Raw genomic sequence first — 27,843 nt, 5'->3', positions numbered from 1 at the left:
TGGCTTGTGTCTAGTTGTTCCCCCAAAGCTTCATGTAATTATGGGGCAAGGACTCCTAGAGTTTGAGATTAACTCATGATCCACTGGGATTATGGGTCTTAGTACTGGGATTATGGCTGAGTGCTACACACAGCTTGGGGCGGATAGCCTGAATGTAATGTAAGAGAGGCAGAGATAGACCTCTCTGTTGCCATTGTTGTTGCCACTCTTCCCATTTGCTCTTTTGCTCTTTGCTGCTGCCATGAAAGGTTGCTCTCTGCTGTGTACCACTGTACCTTGGAACCAGCCATGTATGGACTGAAACCTCCAGTAGCTGTGAGCTAAATAAACCTTTTCTTCCTTCATTTTGGGGGATCAGGTATTTGTCTCAGCAATGAGAGAAGAATAACTGAGACACTTTTCTTTCATAAAAACCCTTTGTAGTATGTGTGCCAACAGTGTTGTATCACTCACACAAATAATGAAAAATAATGGCGTTGCATTTGGAGCAGTCTTAATGGATCCTTCACTGTGAAATATTTCACTTACTTATTAGCAGAACTTTTCCTAAAATGTTCTGGCTTCCTTCAGGGAAAACAATGAGTTAACTGGCTTCAGAGTGAGGCCCTTTTACTGGATTCTATGATGAGTGAAGTCAGTATATAAAAGTAAAGGCTATTTAGCCACTACCTGCTTTCTTTTTGGTGAAGTATTATCTAGAAGTTTCCATAGTGGCACAGGTCTTCTAGCTAGTTGACTTAAGATAGATACTCCAATTTTAGATTTATTCATTACGATAGTATCTTCCTTTCTATCTGCCATACCCCATGGGCCTGGGAGACAGCTCAGTAGAATAAGTGCTTGCCTGGCAGCACGAGGTCATAAATTCAATCCCGGGCACCACAAAATAAAATTATCCATCTGCCGCACCCCTATGTTTATTACTCATTTGGTTCTGAACACTGGCAGAGAAAACTACGCAATTTCTGTTTCCCTTCTAACTATAAATGACTAAACAAAAATACAGTTAGTAGACAATGAGAGGTTCATGTTCAAGTCTAAATTTTCAGAAATTAAGTCTTTGTTAGGCAGCTTTTTTGTGTTAGGACAAATGCTTTACCTCCAGTTTAAAGGAGGAAAAGTTTCTCTGACTGATGGGCTCCCAGCTAGGTGGTCTGCTGGATTCAAGACAGACACAGCATGGTGGAAGCAAGCTGTTCACCTGCTGGCAGGCAGAAGTGTAGGGAGCAAGAGAAAGCTGAAGAGAGGCAGGGCCTGGACACAGTGTGCACCCTGCAAAGGCACATGGGAGCGCCGGCTTCCCCAGCAAGGCCTCACCTCCTGGTGCCCCATTTAACCATGCACATCAAAAGATCAGTCCATGCATGGAGTCACTGGCCCCACAATCTCATCACCTTCGAAATGCACACCTCTGAACACCTGAACCTTTTGGGGGGCCATATTTTTATGCAAACTATTACAAAATCCTAAGCCATTTCTAAATTATCACTTTATACTTGTCATCTCATTTCTCATCCACTATTTTTTAATATCTTGAAACGCTTTTGTTAGGTCAGAGATTCTGTGACTTGTAAATTCACTCAACCTTTCTCAGTCCTTGTCTATTCTTCTCTAAAGTAGAGCTGTTTTGCTTACTCACTGGGTTATTCCGCGGATGAACAGAATAATGTGCATGAAGCTTTTAGCTCCTTGCTTGAGGACTAGAAGTCACTTTTAAATTCTCATTCCCATTGTCCTCATTTTTTCATTTATTTTTACTAGTACCTACAAGAAAATTTTAATGTGAACTTTTCAGTTTGCTGAAATACATTTCCCTGTGACATTTTGATGGATTTGCTCTTACCATGTACTATTCTTAGACAACTGGCATTTCTCTTCATGATAATGAATAGTAAAAACACGTAATTTATTTAATCAATCCTACTAACTTTTTATAATTGGGAAATTTATAATCTTACACCTAGAAGTTTTGGATAAAATAAATGCTACCATTTAAAGAAGAAAGCAATGACATTAAAACTCTCTTCAAGAAATTGCAGCATATGAAATCTTTGGCACGTAATGTCATGAAAACAATTTCTGACATTGTAAGTTCAAAAATCACAAAAATATCTTTGAAGCATGAAGGAGGGAAACATTCAGCAGAAGAAATAGTCAAAGAGGAAAGAAGAAAACTGGAAAAATTTGTGAAAAGCACCTTACCTCTTAGTAATCATATAAGGTTTTTGAAATGTATGTTAAATTTCATAAATAATTTGTATGTCTTAATAAAGGGACAAAATTGAAGTAGTAGTGAAACATAATACAGAGCTCAGGAAACATAATACAGAACTATTTATTTTATTTTATTTTATTTTATTTTATTTTATTTTTATGAGCAGAATATATTTATTGAGGGAGAGAAAGCTCATGTCCCAGAGAGAGACAGGATGGGGGCCCAAGCGGGTAGTTCCCCCAATACAGAGCTACTTAAAGAGATAGCACCAAATAGAAACAAAAATCTATTAATTTCTATACTTCTTTCCTGAGACTTTTTGAATCAGGTGTTAAGCTCCAAATTAGTCATGTTTGAGTCATCGTTTTACTTAGCCTCAAAGGAGTATTTTAAAGTTTTCTCTTTTTATGCTTTTGAATTACTGGGATTATTTATAGCATATGACTTTAACCATTCTCAAGACTTGGAATTGTATATATTTAATCATTAGTGCAGATTCTAACTGTCTTCTTGTACAGTAGAAATTCTATTAATTACAAAAGTATAATCATTTAGTCCCAGGAAAAGCATATTAAATGGGACTTTTGTTTCCTGTTGTCCAGTGTACATTATACCATCAACTAAAGGGAAATAGTTGAAGGCTAATTAAAACACATCAACACATCAGGGTGGATCCTGTGACGAGCAGCAAAAACTCAAGAAGTCTCAGTAGCAATTGTTTAGATTGGTTTGGGTTCCAGAACGTAAAAAAGTCAGATGGTGTGTTCAAATGGTGAGAATTTATAGGAGTGCAAATAGGGATAGAGAGAATTGTTGCTAAATGTAGAAAGCATTTAGACTCTCTTAGCATCCCTGGGATTAGAGGGCTAAGTGGCAACAACTGTGCTCTTAGGATGCAGCCTCAGGAACCATGGAGAGGGACAGGTCTGACATGGCAATGTTCAGAAACCGAGTCAGTTGCAGAGAGAAGCTGCCCTAAGCAAGGCAGGGAACAAAGAAATGTCCTGAGCCTTCTGCCTGTCTTTCTTCCTGTAAGTGGAACCCACTCTGAAGCCAGGCAGAAAATGAGCCTACATCTCAGCCTCGCAAGACACGGAGAAAGCATAAAGTTGGTCTGCGGAACGGGGTAAATGGAGAAACAGCATGATCCAGTAGTCACCATCAATAATGGAAGCAGGCTAAAGGGCCAGCCTGATAGCTCCGCGGACTAAAGCGCCTGTGTTGGCAGAGCGCAGAGGCCAGCGTTGGATCCCTGGTTGCCGTGCCGGCCCTGCCTCAGGGCCACGCTGAGATGGTGATTGAGACGGTGTGGTGGCGCGCACCTATAATCCCAGCACTTGGGAGGTTGAAAACAGGAGGATCACTACAAGTCTGGTCTACGTAGTGAAACCCTGTAGATCCTGTATCCCCTGTCCTAAATGCAAATAAATAAATAAAGGAAGGAAGCAGACTTTAATGTTGGATGATGAATTTGTGTGCGTCTTCCTCATTCATGTACTCAATCAAATCTCAGCATTTATTGGTTGCCTATTATGCCAGGAACTGGACTCATACTTTGCACCATAACACATAATCCATACTTGCAGAACATCTTAATTTGCTGAAGATGAACACCATCCTAATCACTAGCAATATTTACACTCAGAATAAGAGATTATCCAATCAACGTTTCATAGGATTTTGTGGGGATTTACAAGACATTAATAATAGTGAAAAAAATAAAATATTGTGTATAACTTTTTCCTAACAAGATAATGTATGTAGTGTGGTCTCTGTGTTAGTATTGTTGTGACAATAATTTTTTTATGTCCTAAGAAATTGAGAAAGAAAAATTAACTGTAAATTTTAGGATGATAATGATGTTTGGAGGTAGGAATGATTGTAGAAACTCTTAAAAATTTATGTGCAATAGGATTTGTATGTCAGCACTATTTAAAGATGTCACCTGCAGAGTAAGACTTGATCTGGGTCTCCTAATGATAGGAAGGGTCTATTATTGGCAGGAAGAAAGGATTGTGGTTATGACAGATACCAGATGTGACACATGTAGGCACTAATTATTCTTAATAATGGCCAAGTCCATTATATTTTGAACACTTATAATTTTCTTTATATTTATATTCATTGAATTATGAATTAGTATCATTGACTATGTGGCTAAAAAAAGAGTAGCTGAATGTATGGGCAGATCACAAAATAACTTAAGTAATCAAAAATAAAATTTAACAGATGATTTAACTTAACAATTGGAATTTTCACTGAAACAATTTTAATCAAATGGTCTTATGAAAAGATACTTCTTTAAAAATTGAACTATAGCATGTTCCTATATATCTTACTGCAATATATCTTTCCTATCATTTAGTAAAACTTCTTCATAATGGTGTGGTTTTACATAATTTTCACTGAACAGCTACAAAAATAAGACCATGTATTTTACAGTGCTTAAAAGACTGAAGGACCTATTGATGTGACTAAAAGGAATCATAGAGATAGGCAAGTGAGTTTTACAGTTTGGTTTTTTCCTTTTTTTTCAATTTTCATTCTATTTGGACACATGGTTTGTGTCTAGTTGTCCCCCAAGGGTCTTATGCAGTCATGGGGCAGCTTTTAGAGTTTATGATTGATTCCTGATCCAATGTGGGGCATTATGGGTATGAGTGCTATCCCTACCCTGGGGTGGGTAATCTACATTACAATGTAAGGAACAAGCTGAATGAGGCTTGCTAGTAGCTGCTGCTTCTCCCTTTTGGCTTTTGCTGTTTTCTGCCACTATGAAAGGTTGCCCTCTGCCTTGTGCCACTCTGCCTTGCCCCATGCTGCCTTGGAGTCAGCTGAGTATGGACTGAAACCTCCACTAACTGTGAGCTAGATAAACCTTTCCTTCCTTAATTTTAGGTGCCAGGTATTTTTTCCCAGCAACAAAAGAAAAGTAACCAGGACAATACACTAATTACATTTCAAATAATTATCAATATCTATACAAAGGTAAATAATGTTGTCTTACACTGTTTTTGCAACAGTGGTGTGAGAAATTATAGGCCTAGGAGCTATCAAATTTTGCACCATCAGGCAATATTGTCTGGTTCCTTCACATTATAAGTATATTAAGTCACAATTTTCTTCTAGCTTTTCATGTAGTACACTTGTTTTGTCTTTAGCTATTTTGCTGTCTGAAGTATTTTATGAGCATTTTACCTTGGTTTTATTTCTGAAAGTTTATTTAAAGTAAATATAAGATTTAGAAAAAAAAGATTTAGTTTTGTAGACAGATGCTTGAGATTTTAATTCATAATCACTAATAGTGATATGATTATTAAATCTCTGAAAAATACACAAAAGTGAAATGAAAATTATATATCTTGCTCTTCAGCAGAACGTTATTTTCCAATGCTAAATGTTTGTAAGTAAAATTATATGCAGAAAAATAATATTCGGTATTAAAACTGTCAGATACTGATTTTAGATGAAAATACAATTGAAAATTCCAAAGTATACCAGAATAATTTTACTTATCTTTAAAAAAATACTGATATATTTACCAATACTTTAGCACAATCATTTATACATTGTATATTTATTATTCTAAATGTAAAGTACATGGTTGAGCTTGGCTTCCCTTGTTTCTTCTCTAATTTTAGGAAACCAAAATCAATTGCAGCTTCTCAGAACAACATTATTGGTTGTCTATCTTGTTCATACTCTTGAAAAAGGGGATTCCAGGACAAGGACTTCAGTATGCACAGGTTTTTGGGAAAGTAGACTGAACCCAGTTGTGATGTTTAATTTTATGTGTCAGTTTGGCTAGATTATGGTCCATAGTTATTTGTCTAAACACAGTGTAAATGATGTGATGGCATTTTATACATTCTTAAAATTTATTTATTTATTTATTTAAGACAGGGTCTGTCTATGTAGTGCAGGCTGGTCTAGTGCTCACGTTTTGTATCCCTGAGGCTGGTCTCAAACTCACAGAGATCTTTCTGTCTCAACCTTGCTAGGATTAAGGGCATGCACCACTGTGCCTGATTCCTGGGCTGTGCTGCATGCCTGGAGTTCTGGCCAGCACAGTATGAGGATCAAGAACTGAACTCCAGTCCTTGTGCTTGCCAGGCAGGCACCCATGCTTCTGAATCGTCTCTCAAGCCCCGAAGGTATTTTAAAGATGTGATAATTGTTAACTTAACCTCCATATCCTGCTGTTTGGTAAAGCAGATGACCCTCCATAATGTAAGTTGGCCTCATCATCACTGGAGGTTTAAAAACAAAGACTAAGAATCTCTGAAGAGGAAGTGCCATGGTCACTTTCTCACCTTGAGACATGATTCTGGACACCCACATCTTAGAGCAAAAGTGGTTTGTTTTGGTTCAGGTTTATAGTCCATAACCATCTGACTCCAGGGCCGAAATGGCACAGCAGAGGGACCAAGCTAGGAAGGCTGCACCTGCACAGTGGCCAGGAACAGAGAGAGAAAAGAGAAGCACAGGGGGGGATAATCCTTTCCAGATCATCCTCTAGCCTCCAGTAATCTGTCTCATCCACTTCTTACAAACAGGTCTAATTCTTAATAGCACATTCAGCTTTGAATTCATTATTGAAATGTATGATGAATACCCTTCCATGATCCAATCACCTTCCAAAAGCCTTATCTTGTTGAGGAAATTTTCCAGATCTGAACTATAACAGGAAGGATTTCTCTTACCAGCAACATAGAAATTTTGTAAGTTTTGCATAAAATTTTGTAATTTTGTAAGTTTTTAGACTTTACATTCAAAATTGTAATATCAACTCTTGCCAGTGGTCAGTGTGCTGGCGTATTCTACGGGTTTGGGCTTGCTAGTTCCCTCACCTATGTGAACCAGTTCTGTAGAACTCTCTCTCCATAGAGCTCTGTATACATACATACACATACCTTATTAGTTTTGTTACTTTTTTAATACTTTGATTGATAAAATTTGTAAAGAGGTCAAAGAGCAGTGCAGGAAGGGATGAAAGAATGCCATGGAAACAGAGAGAAAAAGAAAGGGACAGATCAAATTTGATTAGAGAAGTGGCCATAATAGGCAACTGTAATTTGTGTCTTATAGAGAAAGTCTGGGACATCATTATAATACATGCTGCAGAATTGTCTTGCCTAGTGAGGAATCAGACATCGTCGTTAGGTTCCTTTGCTTAGAACTGCTTCTAAGCATTTCATTTCTTCAAGCAAAGAAGTCTTCATGAGTCTTGAAGAAAAATCTCCAGCAGAGGAATGCAAAGACTGGCTGCTGGAAACTAGCTAGGGAATTCACAGAAAGCACAAAGTCTAAGATAGAAGCATAGCATTATGAGCTATGGGAATAAACTGCTGAATCTTTTCTCAAGAGAAAACCTGGCAGGAAGAGCACAATCTCAGATAATGTTCAGCTGAAGTTTCTTTTGTAACTGCTAGAGCATTGTTTCTATTTGGGATGTACCATGGAATATTAAGTGGCGGGGTCTTGTAAAGAGTTCTTAGGTTTCTGGGCAAACTTCCTCAAATGGTATTAATCATGACACCTGGGTTTCTATCTCTGCCTCTCTCTCTTCCCCCTCTCTTTGTGTACATATAAAATATATATGTATACACAATTTGCTACATATGAATCTACAATATAGAGTATAAATATATTCCAAATAAGAAAGCAAGCATTTGCTGCTCCATGCACGCTGTCAGTCATGGCCACCACCTGCCACTATAACTAAAAGCCAGACTGTTGGGACCAACTGTCTTCGTTACTCTTCTCTCATTGCTGGGACAAATAGTTGACACCCAAAATGAAAGAAGAGAAGGTGTATTTAGCTCACAGTTAGTGGAGGTTTCAGTGCATACTAAGCTGGCTCCTAAACAGAGTGGCACATGGCACTGAGCAGCTGTCCATGGCAAAGGCAAAAAGCAGTGAGCAAAGAAGGGGGCTGCAGCACCTGCAGCTAGCTATCCTCTGCACCCTTCCTTACATTTGTATGCAGAGTATCTGCCCCAGGCACTCACACCTATAATCCCAGCATTGGATCAGGAATTAATCACAAACTCCAGAAGCCGCCCCATAACTACATGAGCTTCAGGGGTTGGGGGGGCAACTAGACACAAACCGTAACACCACTCAGTCTTGGACTGTGAACATCTCAAACTATGAGCTGCATGAAAGTCTTATTTTTATAGTGTTCTATGTCGTGTGTTCCATTGTGGTAGAGAAAAGCCAGATCATTCAGCAGCTATCACACTAGAAACCTTCATAAGGCACATGTAATCCAGAAGAGGAGATATGATTGACTCAGAGCCCTTGAGTTTTCTTACAGTTACTTTGGCAGTCTTGGACTGTTTTCTGACTGTTCAAGTCGTTAGATCTTTAACTTTCTGAGTGACCCTACAAAGCACAAAGAGTGTCTTCAAGTGAAAAGCTGTAAGAACTGGAATCCTACTAATTTTAACTTCTTTTAAAAAGGGTCACCTTTCCTTGTTTCTACCTGCTTTCTTTGTTCTTTACCGTCCTGAAATACTTTCTCCCTCTAACTACTATCTGTAAGAGGGTTATTCCAAAAATCTGTTTTGTCATGACCTTTTGTAAAATGAGCCCGCTCATATTTAGTGTCATTACAAACAATTTTGGGTTTGTATGTCCCATTTGACTCCTGTTTTCTATTTTATCACCTGTTTACTCTTTATGTCATTCTTTATATTCAGTTGGATGATTAAGTAATTATTTATCATCATCTTATTGTCATTGCATTTTCCTTTTCATAATATTGCTACTCAGCATTTTAATATATTCTAAAGATTATGTCATGTACTCATTACTTATCAAAGTCTAATATAAATAATTTTACCCCTTCACAAACAATCTCAGGTCCTTTAAACTTATTAACTAACTTTAAGTACCATACAATTATTTTGTTTTCCTGCATTTAATATTTCACATATTTTGCATCTTGTACAATTTAGTTTTGACATATACAGTTAATGTACATTTATACATACCCATCTATTATCTTTCCAATGCCCTTCATTCCATTTGTGCCTATGTGTTTCAGTTTAAGCTTAGCTGAGTTTGTTTTATATTGAAACTATCCCATTAATGTTACTGTCAATTCTCTTTGTTTTTGTCTGAAAACATCTTAATTTTTTATTCATTTTCAAAATCATTTTTGGTTACTATAGAAATATAATAAAATTTATTTTAAGTATATCACCCAGTGATGCCATTCTGTTATCCTAGATTTCTTAAATTTACTATAAATGTTAAGGTTGCCTGTTTGAAAGCCATGTCTTTATTTTTGTGTAGTTGATTTTATATTGTATTTGCTCTCAATTATTCTGTTAATAGTGCAATTTTATGTAAAACAAAATTCTTGCAAATTCAAAACTCTAAGTATAGAATGCTGTTTTCTTTCTTTCCTTTTTTTTTTTTTTTTTTTTTTTTTTTTTTTTTTTTTTTTTTTTTTCAGAACTGAGGATTGAACTCAGGCCCTTGTGCTTGCCAGGAAAGCACTGATTCTACAGAGCCATCTCCTTGGCCTCTAGAATTCCTTTTCATAAGTGATTGTTTTCTTGTTTAGTTCCTGTTTTAGCAAGTGTTTACTAGGGAGAAATTTAATATAGGACATAGAATTTATACGGCTATTTTATAATATTCACCCAAAGAGTCAAGGACAAATGTGATCTGTCACACACTAGAGACCAAGAGAATCCAGCTAAAGCCCTTTATAAATGTCCTGTGTGAGTCAGGATGAGAACCTAGACCTCATAGCCATGTCCTCCATAAGTCTAACTAGAGGCCTAGGGACCATGACTTTTCATGTCTCATGAAAGTCTGTATGAAGGGTCTGCACTGGGAAGGCCCAATGTACAGCACTGGAAACTAGAAAGTTGATAAAGGATCTGAGCCAACAGGCTGAAGGACCTTCACTGGATTCCAGAAGCAATGCTCAAAGTAAGAATCATAGCTTCTCCAAAGAGAACCACAGCCATTCTCAGTGATAGTGAGGACACGAGCTCCTCCAGTGATAACAACTGAGTTTGTATTAGGAAAGCCAGTGTAAAAAGCTTCACCAGGAGAATGAACAGCACCAACTTCTCCTCCAGTTCATTTTTTATGTTATTGGCAACAATCCTCAGGTGGACCATCCATACCCAGCACCACCTTGATTCAGTTCAGCTGAGTGTTACAAGTTGACCATGAGTTAACTCACCACACTTCCTAAAAGATAATCTTTGTCTTTGGTGGTGCTGTTTACCTAGAGTTCTGGAAAGGTGCATTTTGTTTGTTTTCTCTTGGTTCTGTCAAGTTCTAGCTTTGTTGTCTGGCAATCATGTTTCACATCTGAAAATAAGAGGTAGAAGTAGGGCTGGCCTAAATCCCTATTGCAAATCTAAATGATGTAATAAAACCTGTTGTACAGAGGTCTTAGTGCTCACATAAAACAATATGTACAAGGGCATAGAATAATATTTCTGGTGAATAGGCAATTGAGATTATCTGGATATTTGGAATTCTTGACAGAGAAATGAAAGGGAAGCATATTATTACTTCATTGCATGAATTGGTTAATCCACAAAGTAAAAAAAGACATAGAACTCTTGCAATGAAAGTCAGAAAGAGATTAATGTAACATTCCAAATATCCCCTTGTGTATTACTGTGTTTTAATCAATGACAAAAATTAGAGACTGATCAATATATATCTGTACATCTATATCTTTATAGATATTGATATATAGATACAAGGTAGTACAGGTAAAATTATAATAGTTTTCCATATATTATTACTATTATTACATTTATGGTATCTATGTTAGCTAATTCATTTTATGCATTTCTTTCCCTTGATGTTCTATATAATGTACACCTGGTATTGGCCCTAGCTATAGTTTAGCCCACAAGTTTTACATTATTAGCAATTATGCCTGGATCAAAAGAGGCATAACAGTTACCCTCAGAGATAGGTGTATGAATTGTTGGGACTTCGGTTGTCTTTCTTGTGAGACAGTAAATTTGCCTTTGCATGTAGGATAGGTATATAACATTAAGAGGAAGCTTGTTGTAGTTCTTACTGCTATTTTGTCACTTTCAGTGTTGGGGAAAGTTATGGATGTGAGCAGCTAAGAGAAGAGCCTGACTGAGGGCTATGTCTGACTGTATTCCATCCATTTTCTTTTAGTACAATCTTTGGGAAACTCAGAGCTGTTTCCTACTTTCCATTTAAACCAGTGTTCCTTACACAATTTACTTCTACCTAGTGAAATGCAATTTTAGGAGATATGAAGAGTAAAGATAAAAGTGGGTAAAAAGTTCATTTCCCTATAACTTCTGCGATAGCACACCGTTGAAAGTATCTGGAATCACTTTGCTGATTATCTCCTGTTGAAGAGCATTTTATACAGAAGAATCAGTAGCTTCTTTGTTAATCAGTTTTAAGGCAAAGTTCTGAAAATAAATCTCAGTAACTATACTTCAGTGCATTATGTGTGTTCCAAATAATTCAGAATGCTGTTTATAAGACCATAATGCATTATTTTTAGTTAAATTAGCCAAAGTGATTTCATTTCCCTAGAAATTTAATTTTGATAAATAGAATTACAACAATGTTAATACATTGTTGCTTAAAATTTTCTAATACACCTAATATTTATCTAATAATATCTTTAGTTTGTATCTCTGAGATGGAACACAACATTTAGAATAATGTTATTGTTAATGCTCATGACAGAAATCGAACTATGTAACAGTGGAGCAACATTTTCAAATTGCAAAATAAAAAAGTTGAACCCAGAATTTTCTATTCAATAAAAATATCCTTATGAAATACAGGCAAAATATTTTCAAATGAGAACAACTACAACTACAAGTATTTTTTTAAAGAGTTCTTCACCATATAAGGATAACTGAAAAGGACAGCTAAAGGAAGTTTGTCAACTTGTACCAAATTATAGCAAAGAAAAGATCGGATCTTGAGTATGAGGGTGACAAGTTGGAAATAATGTGCTTGGCTGAATATAAAATAAAAATTATCAACTTAGTATTTTAGAAAAGCATATGACTGTTTAAAACAAAATTATAATATTGCTGCTATAGATTTTCATTTATACACATGAAGGGCCCTCCGGATCCTTACTCCAGCCAGTAAGCAGGCCAAGTGTGTGAGTGGGACTGCCCAGGACCCACATACCCTCACTCCAGCTAATACCCAGACTAGGTGTGTGTGTAGAACTTCCTCCATCAGACAGTCCCGGTGTGGAACTCAGGAGCAGAATTCCCTGCAGAGAGGCTAGAGGCAAGACCCACCCAGCTGATCCAGGAGAAGAACATCTTGCCAGAGTGGTATGGTGGGTTCACCTCCAAAGGCTGCATCAGGAAGAAGTGAAGCACAGCAGCCAGACCCAATCCACACCCATTTGGATGAATTTGAACTTGGTAGATCCAGACCTGATGCAAAGGTAATAACTGTACATAAACTCTACACCAAAGGTCAGAAGACAGTGCTATATAAGACAAAGAAGGAGCGAAATGCATTCTCAGGCCCTGAACCCACCAAGAACGAATACAGGAGACAATAGCATAGAAGAAATTGGAAATCACACACCTGAAATCTCTGAAATACTAGTGTCTTAAGTAAAGAAACAATTACAGAAATCAGATCACAGATAATTTCTGAAGCAAAAAAAGAAATGATAACCATAATGAAAGAAATACTAAGTACTTCTAAAGAAGACACTGATAAAAAAAAATAGAGAAGAATAGAAAAGTGATGGAATCCTTGAATAATCAATATAGGAAAGAATGCACGAAGCAGATTCAAAGTATTATACAGGAATTTAAAGCCTCAATCACACACTGGCAAAACCGTTTGAATGAAAGTCAAAATAGACTTTCAGAACTTCAAGACACCATTGCAGATAGTGAAAAGGCATGAAAAGATCTCTTAAGAAGAACTAGGATGTGGGCTGGGGAGATGGCTCAGTGGAATAAGCACTTCCCTGGCAAGTACAATGGTCTGAGCTAAATCCCTAGTTCCACAAAAATGATGCAAGAAAAAATAATTCAACATCTACAAGACGATGCAAAGATGAACAACATGAGATTAATAAGCATCAGTGAGAAAGAAGGAGTCAAGACAAATGGTATAAAAAAAAGAATATGGGCAGAAGTAATAGCAGAAAACTTCCAAAATATGGGGAAACAATCTGACATTCAAGTAACCAAAACATATAGAACTACAAATAACATCAATCCAATTAAAAACACACACAGACATATAATAATCAAGATCCCAGAAATTCAGCACAGGAACAGTATACTAAAAGCCGCTAAAGAAAAGAAACAGATCACATTTAAAGGAAAACCCATCAGAATAATGGCAAATTTCTCTTCACAGACCATCAAGTCAAGGAAAGCATGGAGCAAAGTACTTGAAGTCTTGCAAGAAAACAAATTCCAGCTCAGACTGATATACCATGCAAAACTCTCTTTCAAGTATAATGAAAGAGTTTTTCACAGCGTATCAGTTGCAAATCTTCAAAATCTTCAATGATCTTTTTAATGGGTTCATCTAATATTGTATTTCACATAGTCCTGCATAATTACCATTTTGAGAGCTCTTTATTCTTTATCCAGGACCACACAGCTACTTCTTTTGCCCTCCGGATTATGGTATTTTTTATTTTCTATATGCTACACCTGGAGGTATTAGAAGATTTGGAGTTTGTATAACTGGAAAATATTTAACTTTTAGTTCTCAAAGTTATGTTTGCTAAGTATAAAATTCAATAAGGACATATTTTTTTCTCAGTCTTTTGAACAACCTAGTCTAGTTTCTTACCAACTTGCCCTTCTTTTTCTAATATAGAATAAGATGCTATTTAATTTTGTTCTTCTACAGCTAATGTCTTTTTCTATGAATATGCTTTAATGATTTTTTTCTTTACAATTAGTTTTGCACAATTTCAGTTCATGTATCTTGGTATAATTTTATTTTTCTTGTGCAAAAGGTTTTTTTCTTGTAAATGTGGTGCTATAACTTTAATAAAATTCAGAAATTTTAAATCTTCAAATATTTGTTGCCTACCCCCTTCTACTTTGGAGTTCTAATTATATGAATAAAAGTTTCTTGGTTTTGGCACAGAGAGAACTATTACATGACTAATCTGTAAACTCTTCTCTTCATGTTCATTTTAGACAATTTTTATTGTTGTATTCATTTAAATTTGTACTTTTTTTACAATGTGTAATCTATTATCAATCTCATGTTATGTATTTATTTCAGAAACATTTTTCTAAAATTCACCCTTGTCTACATCTTACGTCTTTCACATTTCAATATTTGTCTACAATTTTTAATTTGCTATATAATCATTATTGAATTTTCAATAAAATTAATAATGAGAAAAATAAATAAATAAATGATAATTGAAATAATCAAGAATCAATGGGGCACTACCATAATCCTGCCCTGCAACAATAAACTAATATTGTTTGTATTTAAAAAAAGGAGAAAAAAATAAATTTATACAGATGTGATTTGGTGCTTGCTTTAAGTTCCTACAAAGGAAACACTTTAAATATCAAACATAGCTTGAAAGTGAGTGTTAAAATATCTACAAAGTTGCTAGTCCCACCCCCAGGTTGTGCTGAGACAGCAATTGAGAGTGGGCATGGTGGCACATGCCTGTAATCCCAGCTCTTAGGAGGCTGTAAACAGGTAGATCACTATGAGTCCCATCTAGTAGTGTCTATATATATAGACACTACTAGATGAGACTCACTATAGACACTATATATATATATATATATATATATATATATATACAGTAAACATAGTAAGAAAGTTGGGAAGATGGATCTGTAGGAGATAAACTTTAAAACAGTGCATATTATGAGATATTGAGGCATATTACATATGCCAAAGGAGCAGTTCATTGGGAAGACATAAATTTGATTGTGTATAGTCTAAGTCAGAGACTTAAATATGGGAATTTGTCTCACTCTTCTCTCATTGTTGGGACAAATACCCAACACCCAAAATGAAGAATGGAAAGGTTTATTTAGCTCACAGTTGCTGGAGGTTTCAGTCCATACTCAGCTGGCTCCAAGGCTGAGTGTCACATGGCAGAGAGCAACCTTTCATGGTGGTGGCAAAGAGCAAGAGAGCAAAAGGAGGAGTAGCACCAACAATGGCAACAGAGAGGAAGTCTGTCTGTCTGACTTATGTTACATTCAGGCTATGGGTCCCAGGCTGGGTGTAGCACTCACACCCATAATCCCAGCAGTACTAAAACCCATAATCCCAGTGGATCATGAGTTAATCTCAAACTCTCGAAGTCCCTGCCCCATGACCGCATGAGGCTTTGGGGGGACAACTAGATATAAGCCATAACATAATTAAATGGATAATCTGACTAATAAATTTTATTCAAATAAGTTAATAATTTGGCAAATACATTTCAAAGTATATATTAGTAATTGATATAGCAACTTGATGAAAATTAGTAAACATATTTGAATGTATGAATCATGCTACTAACCACTTTGGTTAAAATGTTGTTGATAGAACACTGTATGCAATTCTCTTTTTAAATCACTATAGCATATAAACAAACATTGTTAAATTTTAAGCATCAAAGAGAAACAATTTATAGACCTCACAGAATTCAGTAAAATATTGTTAATAAAATAACATCTAATAACCACAACTATTTGGAAATTAAACAGCAAAATTATAAACAGTTCATAGGTGAAAGACAAAATCAAAATGAAATTTAGAAAACATTTGGAAATAAAGCCAACTGAAATTCTGAAAATCTGTAGTGCTCTATTTTATCTAATTGTGATTGCATAGTTTTCTCCTTCTGATGGCTTGTTAAATTTTTGCTACTTTCTATAAACCGTGGGTTATACTGAATTATTAGCTAAAAATACATGTTAGTTGGGAATTATTAGTTAAAAATACATGTTAGTTGGGCATCGTGGCATACATTAGTAATCCCAGCACTCAGAGACTGAGACAGGAGGATCATATATTCCAATCCATCCTGGACAATTTACAGATTTAAAGAGATCTTGCCTCAAAAAAAAGTTAAAATGGGCTAGGGATGTAGTTCAGTGTAAAGGGCATGAGTTTGATCTTTATTACTACTAGACAAATAAATAATATGAGCAAATCAATAAATGAATGTATGTTATGAGTATGTAGCTGATATTTAAAAGATAGCAATATGTAAAATGGAGATAATAGAGGATGGAATTGTAGACAATATCAGCATTAATGAGACTTATGAAAGAGATTAATAAAGAGAATATAAGTGAGTAGGAAGCCCCAGTTATTTATGTTAATAAAAATGCATATGGAGAACATTTTGAGGGAGGAGAAAAGATCAGAATTTCTTTAACATTACAATGAGCTTAAGAGAAATAACATTTCTAGGGAGTGTGTATGCATCTAGGTTTTTTATTGCTTAAGCAACATCAGTGTCTCTCAGAAAAAAAAAAGATTGAGGATGGGAAGCTAATTAAGATGATATGCTTTTTCTATATACAGTAAAGTATCTTTTGCATTAGAGGTCCCATCCCAAACTCTCTCACAGTTGCTGCATTCACCTTAGGGTCCTAAATCTCTTTAGTCCTCTACATTTTACAAATGTTTATGGGGCACATACTGGGTTCATGGCACTGTTATAGGTACTTGCGATATGTTAGGAGCAATAGAAAAAAATTCATTTCAGACCTTAATTCCAGAAAGAGGCCATGTTGTAATAGCTTCTTGAATTGTGTTCAAATTATGTGTCCTCAGAATGTTAGTCATGAAGTAGCAGATTAAGTATGAGAAATCCCCTTTGGAAACAGAAGAGGATGGAAACCACAAGATTCACTTCTCAAGAGTGCATCCTAAACTTGTTGAACAGCCCTTGGAAAGAAGTAGTGAATTAAATCTTGAGTGTCAATAGTGAGAAAGTCTTTGTCAGTCAAGAGTCACTTGCTTCCTCTAAAATCATTGTGCTTTGAGCAACCACTGCTTTTACAGACATCCTGTCTTTAGACATATTGCCTCAAAGATAGTTCCTGTAATTAATGAATTTATATATTTAAGCCCCAAATAAAACATTTTAACAGCCACACTAGTGTAATACTAAATGAGACATAAATTTCTAAGATGCACCTGGAGAATGGTTTTTGGAAAACAGATCATTCTTGACTCATCCTTAGATGACACGTATAGCCATCACTCATTTAGATATAAACAGGTAGTTTTTGTCCTTGTTTTGAGGAATAAATCCTTCTGTATCATGAATAATTATTATATGAAAAACCATCAAAAGCAAAAGAGCAGAGAAAAAAATGGTGGAAAATCATGGGCCAGGGGTCTGAATGGCTGTTGATTAGGACATAAAGTGTGCATCTCTAAACGACAATAATGCAGTACCATGAATAATCTAGGCAGAAAATAGTGTATTTTCAGTGCTGGAAATTGCCCTTACAGCTCCGCAATTTAAATTTCAGTGGTTATAATTTACTAGTAGTTCAATGAAGGGCTTTCAAATGCACCAGCATAATAATCAGGTTTCTAAGCAACTATTTCTATAGCAGTGCACCACTAACCCATGATTAAATAAATTAATACACTCTGCATATGGGCAGGTGAGTGATAACCTTTGGGAAATTTTGGAATTTGTTACGAATTTTGCATCTAATTTGTATTTAGGAATTTTGTTATTCTTTTAAGCTTGCATTTAGGAAACTAAAATGATAGGTTTGTTTCCCAAAGAAAAGCACATGAATTTCAGTGAAAAGCACTATTGAAAAAGACAACCTGCCTTGTGAGGATTAGGAGATGTCTTAATTCTACCTTCAGGTGACAGTCACTAGCCAGGCAGTAAACTGAGTCTTTGACTAGCTCTTGTTTAGAAGTGGAGAAGGGTTGGTATCTCCACATTCTTCTCAAGAAACATTGAAGGAGAAAACTCTGAAACTTATTCATCTAGTAAAGGTACATATATAAGAGTTAATGAAATGGGGCTTAAGAAAAATGAAATAGCTATACTGTATGGCTAACTCAAAATTTTGGTTTGCAACAGTAGCCAGTCTTTCAAAAGGAACTCATTAGTCAGTAAAGTTGTGTTGTGCAACAAGTCATGTTGCATAACACATCTTACTTACTTTTCTTGCTGCTGGGACAAAATACCCAACCCACAAAGTTAATGCAGAAAAGGTTAATTTAGCACATAGTTTGTAGAGGTTTCAGTCCGTAATTAGCTGGCTCCAAAACAGGGTGATAAATGGCAGAGGGGCCATAGTTCATGGCATTGGAAGACAGCAAAAACAACCAGAGAAAGAAGGGGAAAAGCCTTTTTATCCTCTTATGTTGTGTGCAGGGTACCTGCCTTAGGGTGGCTGTACCACTCACATTCCCAATCCCAGCAAAAGCCAATGAAGCAACCACAAACACTAGATTAAACCACCTCAGAAAAGTCTGTGGCCAGGAACTCATTGAAGTTTTGGGGGACATATGTACACAAACTGTAACAACCTATCCCTAGCCTTCCAAAGATCCCTTTATGCAAAAGGAATTTAATCTATCTCTAATATTTGCCAAAGTCAAAACAGTATTGGCATTGCTGAAAAGTTCAAGTCCGAAGTCTTCTCTGAAATTTAAGGCCATCTTTTAGTTGTGGGGTCCCTATACAAATGAAAAGAAAGTTAAACACAATATTCAGTGGCACAAGATAAATATTTCCATTCCAAAAGTTACAAATTCAGTTACAAAGGACTGGGACCAAAGCAAAGACAAACCAGAAGGGCAAACATGAAGTCCTATAGTTCCACAGGCAACATCCGAAGCAAACTGGAAAACTGTGAATTCCTAAAGGCTTGGGAGGCTCCATTTCTGTTGCACTTCCAGTGGCAGCAGTTCCCATAGTTTCTCTTTTGGGCCAGCTCTGCTACCTCTGTGCAGTTTTCCTCAGACAGTCCATACTTCCTGGCTTCACCAAAGTTCTGTGGTCTCCACTGTACCTTTGGCTTCACACTCACAGCTATTTACCCATTACCCTCTTAGGGACACACTGCCTGGTCACCCAGGCCTTCTTGTGGAAGTCTGGGTGGGAGCTTTTATGTCCCCACAGGTCTTGCATACTCCATGTGTCTAAAACCAGTGCTATGTGGATGATGACAAGGTCTGTTGCCCACTGGGACAGTAGCCAGATTGACCTCTCTCTCTCTCTTTTTAAAAAAATATTTATTTATTTATTTATTTATTTATTTATTTATTTAGTGTGTGTGGCCAGCTCAGCCCACTAGGGGGCGGGGCTGGCTGGCATGTGGTGCTGGGGGATTGAACCGCGGTCCCTGTGCTTTGCTAAGCTTAGCTTGTTCTAAGTAGGTGCTTTAGATCACTGAGCCATCTCACCAGCCCTCCCTCTCTTTTGGCTGTAGGAATCAAGTGTGTAAATCACTGACAACTCTGAATACAATTTTGAGGAATAAATTCTTTATATCACCACCATTCTGAAACATGGTGTGGCTGCTGCCATTCTGGAACATGGTGCTCTGAGGTTTTCTTCAATTTTGCAATCTATAAACTGTAAAGGGTTGAGTCCTGATGCTTCTTGTGATCTCCTCAGGACATCTTTTCTATTTTCCTGCTCCTCTTTGTTAGTCAAGATCTCTGCTCTATCTTTGCAGTAGACAGCTTTACTGGAACTTCTTTTCTGGCCAAACTCAAAATGTTTTAAATCATTCTTTCTTTCTTTTTTTTTTTTCTTTTTTTTCAGAATGGAGGATTGAACTCAAGCCCTTGTGCTTGCCAGCATTTATTCTACTGAGCTATCTTCTCAGCCCCTAAATCATTCTTCTGGCTTTTTTTGTCATTTGATTTTCAACTTAGATCTGGCTAGAAGCCCCAGACAGCAGCCATGACACCACCTCAATATTAGAGTGTCTTGAAATTTCTCTTTCCAGAGTCTTCCACTATTAATGTTAGTCTCAGTTAGTCTGTGGCCATGAGAAAATTGCGGACAAGCTTTATGCCAAGCCACAGTGCACATTGTCTGGCGCCCAACAGCCAGTGTGGTCATTCTTCCAAGCAGAAACCTCCTGAGCCTGATCTTTACTTGAGGAATGTCTGTCAGCCTTTTGATCTTCTGAATTCTGACTAGAATCTCACATTCAGAACAGCCTAAGACATCCCAGTTCTACTTTCACTGTCAGTATCTCTAAACTTTTTCCACAAGCCATTCCTGAAGTCTCCTGAAGCACATGGTCAAATATAGTCACAACACAGACCTCATTTCTCTGGTACCAAATTCTTCGTTACTTTTCTCATTGCTGAGACAAAATACCCAACCCACAAAGTTAAGGGAGAAATGGCTTATTTAGCACATAGTTGTTGAGATGTCAATCCATAATCAGCTGGCTCCAAGATGGGGTGGTAAATGGCAGAGGGGTAATAATTCATGACATCAGAAGACAGCAAAAACAACGAGAGAGAGAGAGAGAGAGAGAGAGAGAGAGAGAGAGAGAGAGAGAGAGAGAGAGAGAGAGCTCTTTTCTCCCTTATATTATATACAGGCTATCATTGTACTAGACAATGAAGTAATCACAAGTACTAGATTCAGCTGCCTCAGAAAAAAGTCTGCCCCCTGTGACTGCATGAGGCTTTGGAGGGGGAGACATCCAGACAAAAGCCAAAATAGTATTATAGATACTGTTAATGAAAAATGCATAGAAAGAGTAGGTTAAAAAATGTGATCCAAGGGACTGAACAGATCTTGATGTGTGTATGGAATGAACGTTTAGCGCTTATGATAATAATGTAACATCATGAATTATCTAGGCAGGTATTAGTGTAATTGCAATACTGTCAGCATATTACTGAAGCCACTGACAGATATTGCCTTAGTCTTAGCAACTCAGTAATCAAAGAAGAGCAGTTAAAATTCAACAATAGTTTAACAGCACACTCAATGCTTCAAGTAATATTTCCTAGTAACTTTTGCTCACAGAAAGGGCAAGTTAGAGGTGACAAATGAGAAAAGCAAAAAATATGCTACTTTATTCTTTTATAGTTGGGATGGAATAATTAATAAATTCCTAAATTTCTGTATGGAATTAAATCATGCTTGAATATATGCCATAGTAATGCACTTTCAGAGATCATATATTGCCTAACGACAAGATAGATGCCTTGTAAAGGTATTTTTTTTTTTTTTTAGGAATTAGAGCATGAGACAAGCAAAAGTAAATGTTTTAGTAATTTGGTCTCATCTTAATGTTTAAATCACTGGGAATTAATTAGCTTGTAGGACATTAAATAATGTCCACAGAATTCTGGTACATGTAGTACTGAGGGATTTACACACTTTCCTGTTTTTCTCTGTTCCTTGTCCTGAGTGCAGAGTGAGGGCAATGCTCTAGCTAAGAAAGTGATACCAGCAGCAGGCTTCCTGACCTACTGTCTTCTGGCCTAGGGGATGCAGAAAGTGCAAAGCAGTCTCTTCCTAGACGAGGAAGCTTACAGGATTTTTTCCTGGCTACAGTCTAGAGAAGAACAGGTAAGATAAGGAGGCATGGCTTTTTCTCATTTATTATTTATTAATACTGGCTCCCAAACAAAGTCTATGTAACCACAGGTATTATCTTAAGAATCCAAATTCTATTTACCTTTTTAATGCATTATTCTTGATGTTTTCCTTCAAAAATTCACAAACACATTCCAAATCCCTTTTCATGCCTTTCCCAAGCTTCTGTACTGATAATTAGGTGTAGCCTTTTGTTTAATTTCTAATTTTAGTGCATGCAATTTCTCTACATGTATATTAATTCATCTGGGAATAGTGAATGTACAAGGCAGCTCTGAATAAAACATTGAGCCCCACAGAGATCTACAAGATGCTTGACTGCTTTGGTCATAAATCAAAAGTGAAAATGATTTCCTGTTTTCTCCTCTTTTTTATTCTCCCTCCCTCCCCTTCATCTTTTTCCTATGTTCCCCCCTTCCACCCTCTCCTACTCTTCACCATTCCATCCCCATTTCAATTCTTCTAATTCATTTTGAATTTATTAATTTCCAGTAGACTCTTTAGTCTTACTGATAATAGAGAAATAGAACTCCCAACTTGCTAGATGTCTGATGTACCAGCTGCAGGAAAAGGATCTGTACCAGACACTGAGTCAGCCAAAACCCTCCCATATGCCCCCCTGGATGAGCCTGCCTTCTGATTTCCCTTTAACCCAGGAATGGAAGTCGTGTAGTGTGGAGGACAATAATACCATTTACTGGCAATGTAACAACCACCCATAATAGAAGTGAATTGCCAAAACCTGCCTCCTAGTTTCAGGTTCATCTAAGAGCATGAGCTACAAAGCCATTAGAGTTTCCATCCCAAAAAGCCATCCCAAATAACTGTCTAAAATGAGGCAATAGTTTTCAATTTAACAGCACATATACTAGAATCAGACTGACATGGAGAAGATTATGATGTCGCCTGCACAAGGATGACATTCAAAATCCTGAATTGTTTAATATTTTTACATTAGGATAAGATAAATAAATAAATAAGTAAATAAGCTACCTCATAATCACCAAGCAAGTAAAGAATGAAAGTAAATTTAGCAACTAGTGTGGAAGTAAGTCTAAATATAGCATATACAAGACAGAAATACAGGGTCCTGTCCATAGAAATAAAAATATCCAATCAAAGAAACCTTCATATGAAGACATCAAAATCTTCCCATGCTCTCAACTTTTATTTAACATAGCACAAGAAACCAGCAAACCATACATGATGATTTTTTATTACCTAAATGAATTCTAATTCAAAATCCATCTATAAAATCATAAGCAACCAGAAAGCAACAGATGACAATTTTTGATTAAGTGAATCAAAATTCAGAAGAAATACAAATAGAAAGATATAATACAAGTAAAAGGAAAGCAGGATCTCAAGGACTTAACTAATCAAGACAGGGAAAGGAGAAGAGCTAGGAAATATGACAATGTCAAACCATACAGTTATATGCAGAAGATGAGCAAGGCAATGATCCTGAGAATCTTCAGAAGATTTTTTAATCTAGCAGTTGTTTGGAAAGATTCTCACCCTGACTAACTATATATACTGATACCTGTGAACTAAGCTATTGCACTGCAGATGGTAATTTGTAGTAGCAGTTTTATGCTTGGAGTGCCTGTCATTCTGGTCTTCTGAATATGGGCTCCTTGTCATGACATGCGAGTTGCTGCTATGATGTCTCTCAGGTAGATGGTTGTTCAAGAAGAAGGGGGTGGTGAAGGAAAGCAAGAGACAGGAAAAGGAATATTGTGGGACTGTCCTGCTTCAAGGTTGTATATGGTGAGATTTTTGGACTTATGTGCAGACATGGGAAGTATATAATTCTTTGTGCCTATTTTTAAAATATATTCTAATTTTAAATGTTTTTTATCATATCCTGTAGGGACTTAAAGTTCAAAATATCAATACTTGATGAAAAATACCTGTTCCATATTATGCCTAAGATATTTGATATGCCGACAGATAGTGAGGTTAGGCTTAACAGCCTAAGTTGTTCGATAATAACAACAAGCTTGTCTTCGGGATGGTTAACAACCTAAGTTTGCAGACCAAAATTAGAGAAAAAGGAGGGCTGCAAGGAAAGCCAACATTTTGGCCCTAACCTTCCAAGGTCAATTAAGACTCAGGACATATGAGAACTTGTACTGCAACATCATGTAACTCGGTAGTGTACCAAATTTTCTGATCAAGGAGATTATGGGGCCAAAGAGGAAAGTGATTGATGATGTAGAGTGTGCCTAAGGAGAGTCACATGGAGAGAAAACATTCTCTCAGGCTTTCACAGAGAGCACGTTGGCCAAGCAATAGCCATGACTCATCCACATGGCTGACATTGACAAACGGTCTACAATCTGAGGTACAGAATCTCAGGATAAATCCTGAGGGGATTTTACTGACTTTATCAGACCCAAAAGCTACAACTCTTGTTGCATAGGTCCTGCTTTGCCTTGGTCTTAACCATCCAGAAGAAAAGTATAAAAGCAAAATATAAGAAATAAAGCCATGCTGTTATGTTGAGCTGTGGGGGACTCAGGCCAACAATTTCCGACATTGCCAGTTAAGCAGAAGACTCAATACTAATATGGGCTACTGGACTGTTTTAGAATATTTTTCTGAATTTACACACCTATAATATTCAAATAATGGAACTTAGCAAGAAAAGGGTATACAGATGAATGTCCATTTTGTATCTGTATTCAAAGTGGTTAGGATAGATATATAGTTACATTCTTTTAATGAATAGAATGATTTGTTCTAATGGTGCTTGTAAATAGGATATCAAGTCCGCATCTTGTACAGCAATTAACCACTGAGAAGAATGTATGCATTGTGTTAATTATTGAAACTGTTCTACCGATTTGATTTGAAACTATCTCATTGCTATTTGTTTATCAATAAAATTATGGCAAAAAAAGAAGTGGATAGATTAAAAATATGTGTATCTAAAAAAAACCCAAATTCAGAATCCAGTAAAAGTATGGATGACATGAAACAAGCCAAATCTTACCTCCTTCTAAGTATCTCAGTCAGATCCTCAAAATGATATAGAAAAAATAGAAGTCCAAGCCTTCTAGATGTCAGATATTCTCAGTTTGTGTTCCTTGAAAATTCAGAATGAAATCTAAGACACAATGGAAAAGTTTACGGTAAAAGCCTCTGAGAAACAGGGGGGTCCCAAAAGTGGGTTGCCACCAAGACCCTTTGTCAAGGGTAATTTATACTGCAAAGTCACAGTATAGTACAGTAGGAATCAAACTATAATTAACTAGTAAGATTACAAGTATATCCACTTAGTTATGATTGGCACAGTAAAGAAGTTGGACATGTAGTAAGTTTACATGGATAGCCTTATTAACTTTAGTTTAACTATCATTTATAAAATGAGAAAATTTTGGAAAGGAATAGATCCAAATATCCTGTTCACCTACCTGGGTATATGATGCCTACCTAGGCTTAACAGACTGGGTTGGGAAAGTAGTTATAAGGATTGAGGCTCACCTGACCTTACCTGTGAACACTAAGGAAGGAATAGGAAGCTGTACTCCCTTTGGCAATGTGTTGTCATGCTGGCACACTGCAATTTCTAGAAAAATCAAAGACTAGGATCTCATTTAGAGAAATACTTACCTGGGCAGCTTTGCAAATAATGAGAAAAATGAAATTTCCATTAACCAAATTGTTTGCTTCCATGCCTAATTTGAATAAAAATAAGGTAAACCAGATACTCAGGCTTTTTGTCCACTAGAGGCAAGAGAACCCTGGTCTCACTTCCAAAATTATCTTTGCCTTATCTTTAACCTCTATCCACAACCTCTGACATTCCTAGTAGGCTGGTTTTCTGTAGACTTAGAGCTACTAATTACAGTGTAGTTTCAAGTTCAGCTTATCCCTTAGGGAAGTGTGCAAATCTAGTCATTGTGACTTTATCTTGAGGACTTACCTTCTTTAGATGAGCCTCCAATCATAATTCTGATGTTTTTATTTTTACTGACTTCCTTCCTGGTTCTGTCCTTGTCTTAATATCTAACTTAGCCATCTTATCTCATTCATTCAAGCAGTGATTTAACAGTGACTGAAGTTGCTTTGTAGTGTAAAGTGAGAAAGAGCCTAGAATCAGCTGCTATGATTTTTAAAAAATGTATTTGGTTTTTACAGGGTCTCACTATGCAGCTTGGACTCATAGTGATCCTGCTGTTCTCAGCCTCCCCAGTGCTGGGATTACAGGCATGTGCTACCACACCAGACTCTGTGGTTGGCTCAGCCCATCCTGGAGGCAAGGCTGGTGGGCATGTCATGAAGGGAATTGAACCTAGGTCCCTGAGCTTGCCTAAATAGGAGCTGTAGTCCACTGAACTATCTTGCCAACCCCATTAGCTGCAATCTTGACAGATTTAAAAAAATCAATACAAAATCTTAAGACATGGGGTAAGTTAGGTTGTAGAAGAAAAATAGTACTGGTTAGAGAATGTCCAGTTGTTGGTCCACTCACGTGGCCCAAGGGAAATCTTCAAGCTTAAGGTTCTAAGGTTAAATAATTCACATGAGAAAAATATCAACAACAACATCAGGCAGCATGGAACAGAACAGAACACAAAAGCAAAAGAATGCAGGAGTGCAAGAGCCATAGGACTGTCAATGTCAGAAGTTGTTGACTTGAACCTTTTACAGCTCAGTATATTAATATGGCTTTACTTTTTATCCCTCGTTTTTGTACTTTTCTGCTGGATGGTTAAGACAAGATAAAGCAAGACCTATATAATATGAAGTGTAACTTTTGGATAACCCACTACTATTATGGACTACTGAACTATATTGGATTATTTTGCTGATTTCACGTACCTACAATAGTTAAATGGCACTGGAATAACCATCTCTGACAAAACTAAACAAAAAAGGGGATACCAATGAAGGACCATTTTGTATCTGTATATTCAAAATAGGATAGATTTACACTACTTTCTCTTAATTCACTGAGAAGAAAAATTTGTACTAATAGTGTTTAGACAGGATATCATGTCTGCATCTTGTACTATGAATAACTATTAAGAAGACAACAATATGCAAAGTACAAATTATTGAAACTGTCCTAATAATCTGTTTTGACACTGTCTCATTGGTATTTATTTCTCAACAAAATTAATTTGAAAAATTAAATTAAATTAAATCTTAAAAAAGGATTGCAAGAGCCAAAGCCAGAGCAAGAGCAAAAGCTGCTTGCATCTTTATTGTATAATTCTTATACAGGTTGTTATTGTATATTTACATTCTCACATATTGACCTGATTGGTGTATGCATAGTTCCACTGCTAAGTCATGCTTCTATAATTATACCTTAATGTACACCTGCACTGACAATGGACTCATGTTCTCAGAGCTGTCCTGGAGCATTTAACTCAATCTGAAAAATTCTCCACAAGACAAAGACAAAAATAAGTACAATGACATCATGAGGTGGAGAGCAGAGGGCTGCTGAATGTCAGCCTTAAATTGTATTCTACTTAACCACCTAAATAAATCAATATGAACCAAATACTCTGCCTCAGTGTTATATTTTAGCTCAGCATTATATTACTTAGCCATAGCAAAATACCATTGATTTGCTATTACATAACTTTACTCCTGCAGTTCTAGAAATGAGAATTGTCAGACCAGAGTTCAGATTTTGATGAGTTTACTACTTATAGCTTCCAGGGGACCACCTTCTTTCACATAGGGGAGAACAAGTGGGTGGGAGAGGAAGAAATGAGGAGCAAAGAAAGAGTTCTTTGGTATTTCTTCTTATAATATGGTTACTAATCCCATAATAAAAAAGATACTCTGATGAAGCCATCTAATGTTAATCATCAGCCAAAGGCCTTCTCTCCAAATAACATCACATGGGAGTCAGTACTTCATAATATGAATCTTTGGAGGATATAACTAAGCCTACAGCAAATATTTTCCAAGGTGTCTTAAAGAAGAGATATTTAAAAGTAAAAAATGCAGAATTTAGTCTCTATCCAATCTGCTGTCTTATCAAATCACAATGGCTTGGAGGGTCCCCAAGGCTGAA

General features: G+C 36.5%; 1 protein-coding gene and 1 non-coding gene across 2 annotated transcripts in view; one reads left to right on the top strand and one right to left on the bottom strand.

The window, feature by feature from the left end:
* Nucleotides 1-25,756, bottom strand: part of LOC101581091 (histone H1.0-like) — a 54,302-nt gene extending 28,546 nt beyond the window's left edge. The window contains exons 1-2 of the mRNA XM_023710154.1: nt 25,732-25,756; nt 25,419-25,483 (exon numbers count right to left, since the gene is read on the bottom strand). Coding sequence (XP_023565922.1) covers nt 25,419-25,483; nt 25,732-25,756 — 90 coding nt within the window. The remainder of the gene's footprint in view (nt 1-25,418; nt 25,484-25,731) is intronic.
* LOC111815464 lies at nt 22,645-22,751 on the top strand. Its single transcript, XR_002820150.1, has one exon. It is a non-coding gene; the product is annotated as a U6 spliceosomal RNA (small nuclear RNA).
* Nucleotides 25,757-27,843: the final 2,087 nt, after the last annotated feature.

The sequence above is a fragment of the Octodon degus genome, unplaced genomic scaffold (assembly GCF_000260255.1).
Source record: "Octodon degus isolate 3935 unplaced genomic scaffold, OctDeg1.0 scaffold00016, whole genome shotgun sequence".
NCBI classification, from domain to species: Eukaryota; Metazoa; Chordata; class Mammalia; order Rodentia; family Octodontidae; genus Octodon; species Octodon degus.
Note: the sequence above shows the minus strand (reverse complement) of the source record. Positions and strands in the feature narration are given on the sequence as shown.